Here is a 1,394-nt window from a genome sequence, read left to right as displayed (position 1 = left end):
ATATATATATATATATATATATATATATATATATATATATATATATATATATATATATAAATATATATATATATATATATATATATATATATATATATATATATATATATATATATATATATATATATATATATATATATATAAGACATTATCAAATACTCTAAGTAAGTAGCTAAATAAGTAAAAATAGCTTCTAAGTGGATAAACCCAGAATTGTGAACAAGCATTTGGACACAATCAAAATATTGTGAATCAGGTCTCTTGTTTGGAACATATGTTGATATGTGTTACATGTTCAGGATTTTTTTAAACAATATATATATATATATATATATATATATATATATATTTATATATATATATATATATATATATATATATATATATATATATATATATATATATATATATTTATATACGCTCCGGGTTTCACCCGCGTTACGATTAGTACGGGTTTTACCCATCATTACAGTGCTGTGTTTCCTGGAAGTGTTTCGTTTTCGGTGACAGGGTATTACCCAGTGGTGTTTGTGTGTGTGCTGTGACTCAATTAGTATGTAGTATATAATAGTTAGTAAGTTGTGGAATGCGGGAAAATGCCCATAAATGGCCACGTTGAGGTTCGCCACCCAGCTGGCCGCTTTTCCCGTGGAGGCGCAAAGAAGAGGATAGCGCATGAATGCAGGATTGCGACGTGGAATGTAAGAGGACGTATGGATGAAAAAATGAATGAACTGTGTGATGTAATGGAAAGTAAGTGTTTGGATTTGTTATGTGTGACTGAAAGCTGGAAAAAAGGTAGTGGATCGATGGAACGTGACGGCACTTTGATTCTCTGGTCTGGACTCCCGGAGTCAGATAGAGCTTGTCGGGGCGTCGCCGCGTTTCTATCACCCAGGATGGTAGAATGTATGAAAGAGTATGTGTTCGTCAACGCAAGACTCATGTTTGTCAGATTCAAAGTCGGGTTAACAAAGCTACTTGTTTTAATAGGATATGCCCCCGTCAACTCTGACAGCGAGTCTGAGAAGGATGAGTTTTGGTTGAATGTAATGAGTGTGATGAATGGAAAAATGAATAATGAAAAGGTAATTCTGGCCGGTGATTTGAATGGCTGGGTTGGTACAAGGAGAGACGGTTTTGAATCAGTGCTCGGTTTGTATGGAGATGCGAGAGTGAACGATAGTGGGAAGAGATTGCTAGAGGTGTGTCAGGAATGGAATCTCTTTGTGTCAAATACTTTTTTTGCACACAAGGGAATCCATCAATATACTTGGGAGAGATGTGACGAAAGGTCTATTATCGATTATGTCGTCATTGACTCTAGATTGAGATCCGCCACAGTAGACACAAGAGTGTTCAGGGGGGCCGAAATGGAAACAGATCACTTTTTG

The 1,394-nt window shown here is 35.0% G+C and overlaps 1 protein-coding gene across 1 annotated transcript; it reads left to right on the top strand.

Moving 5' to 3' along the window:
- Positions 1-596: 596 nt before the first annotated feature.
- On the top strand, positions 597-1,205 carry LOC148298461 (uncharacterized; the record flags this gene model as incomplete). Its single annotated transcript, XM_088276859.1, has 1 exon — positions 597-1,205. A coding segment is annotated over exon 1 (609 nt), but the record flags the coding sequence as incomplete, so codon positions are not given.
- Between the last annotated feature and the right edge of the window lie 189 nt (positions 1,206-1,394).

This window comes from Brachycentrus maculatus, unplaced genomic scaffold (genome assembly GCF_059751285.1).
Source record: "Brachycentrus maculatus isolate JH-2025_06_01 unplaced genomic scaffold, ASM5975128v1 h1tg002002l, whole genome shotgun sequence".
Taxonomy (NCBI): domain Eukaryota; kingdom Metazoa; phylum Arthropoda; class Insecta; order Trichoptera; family Brachycentridae; genus Brachycentrus; species Brachycentrus maculatus.
Note: the sequence above shows the minus strand (reverse complement) of the source record. Positions and strands in the feature narration are given on the sequence as shown.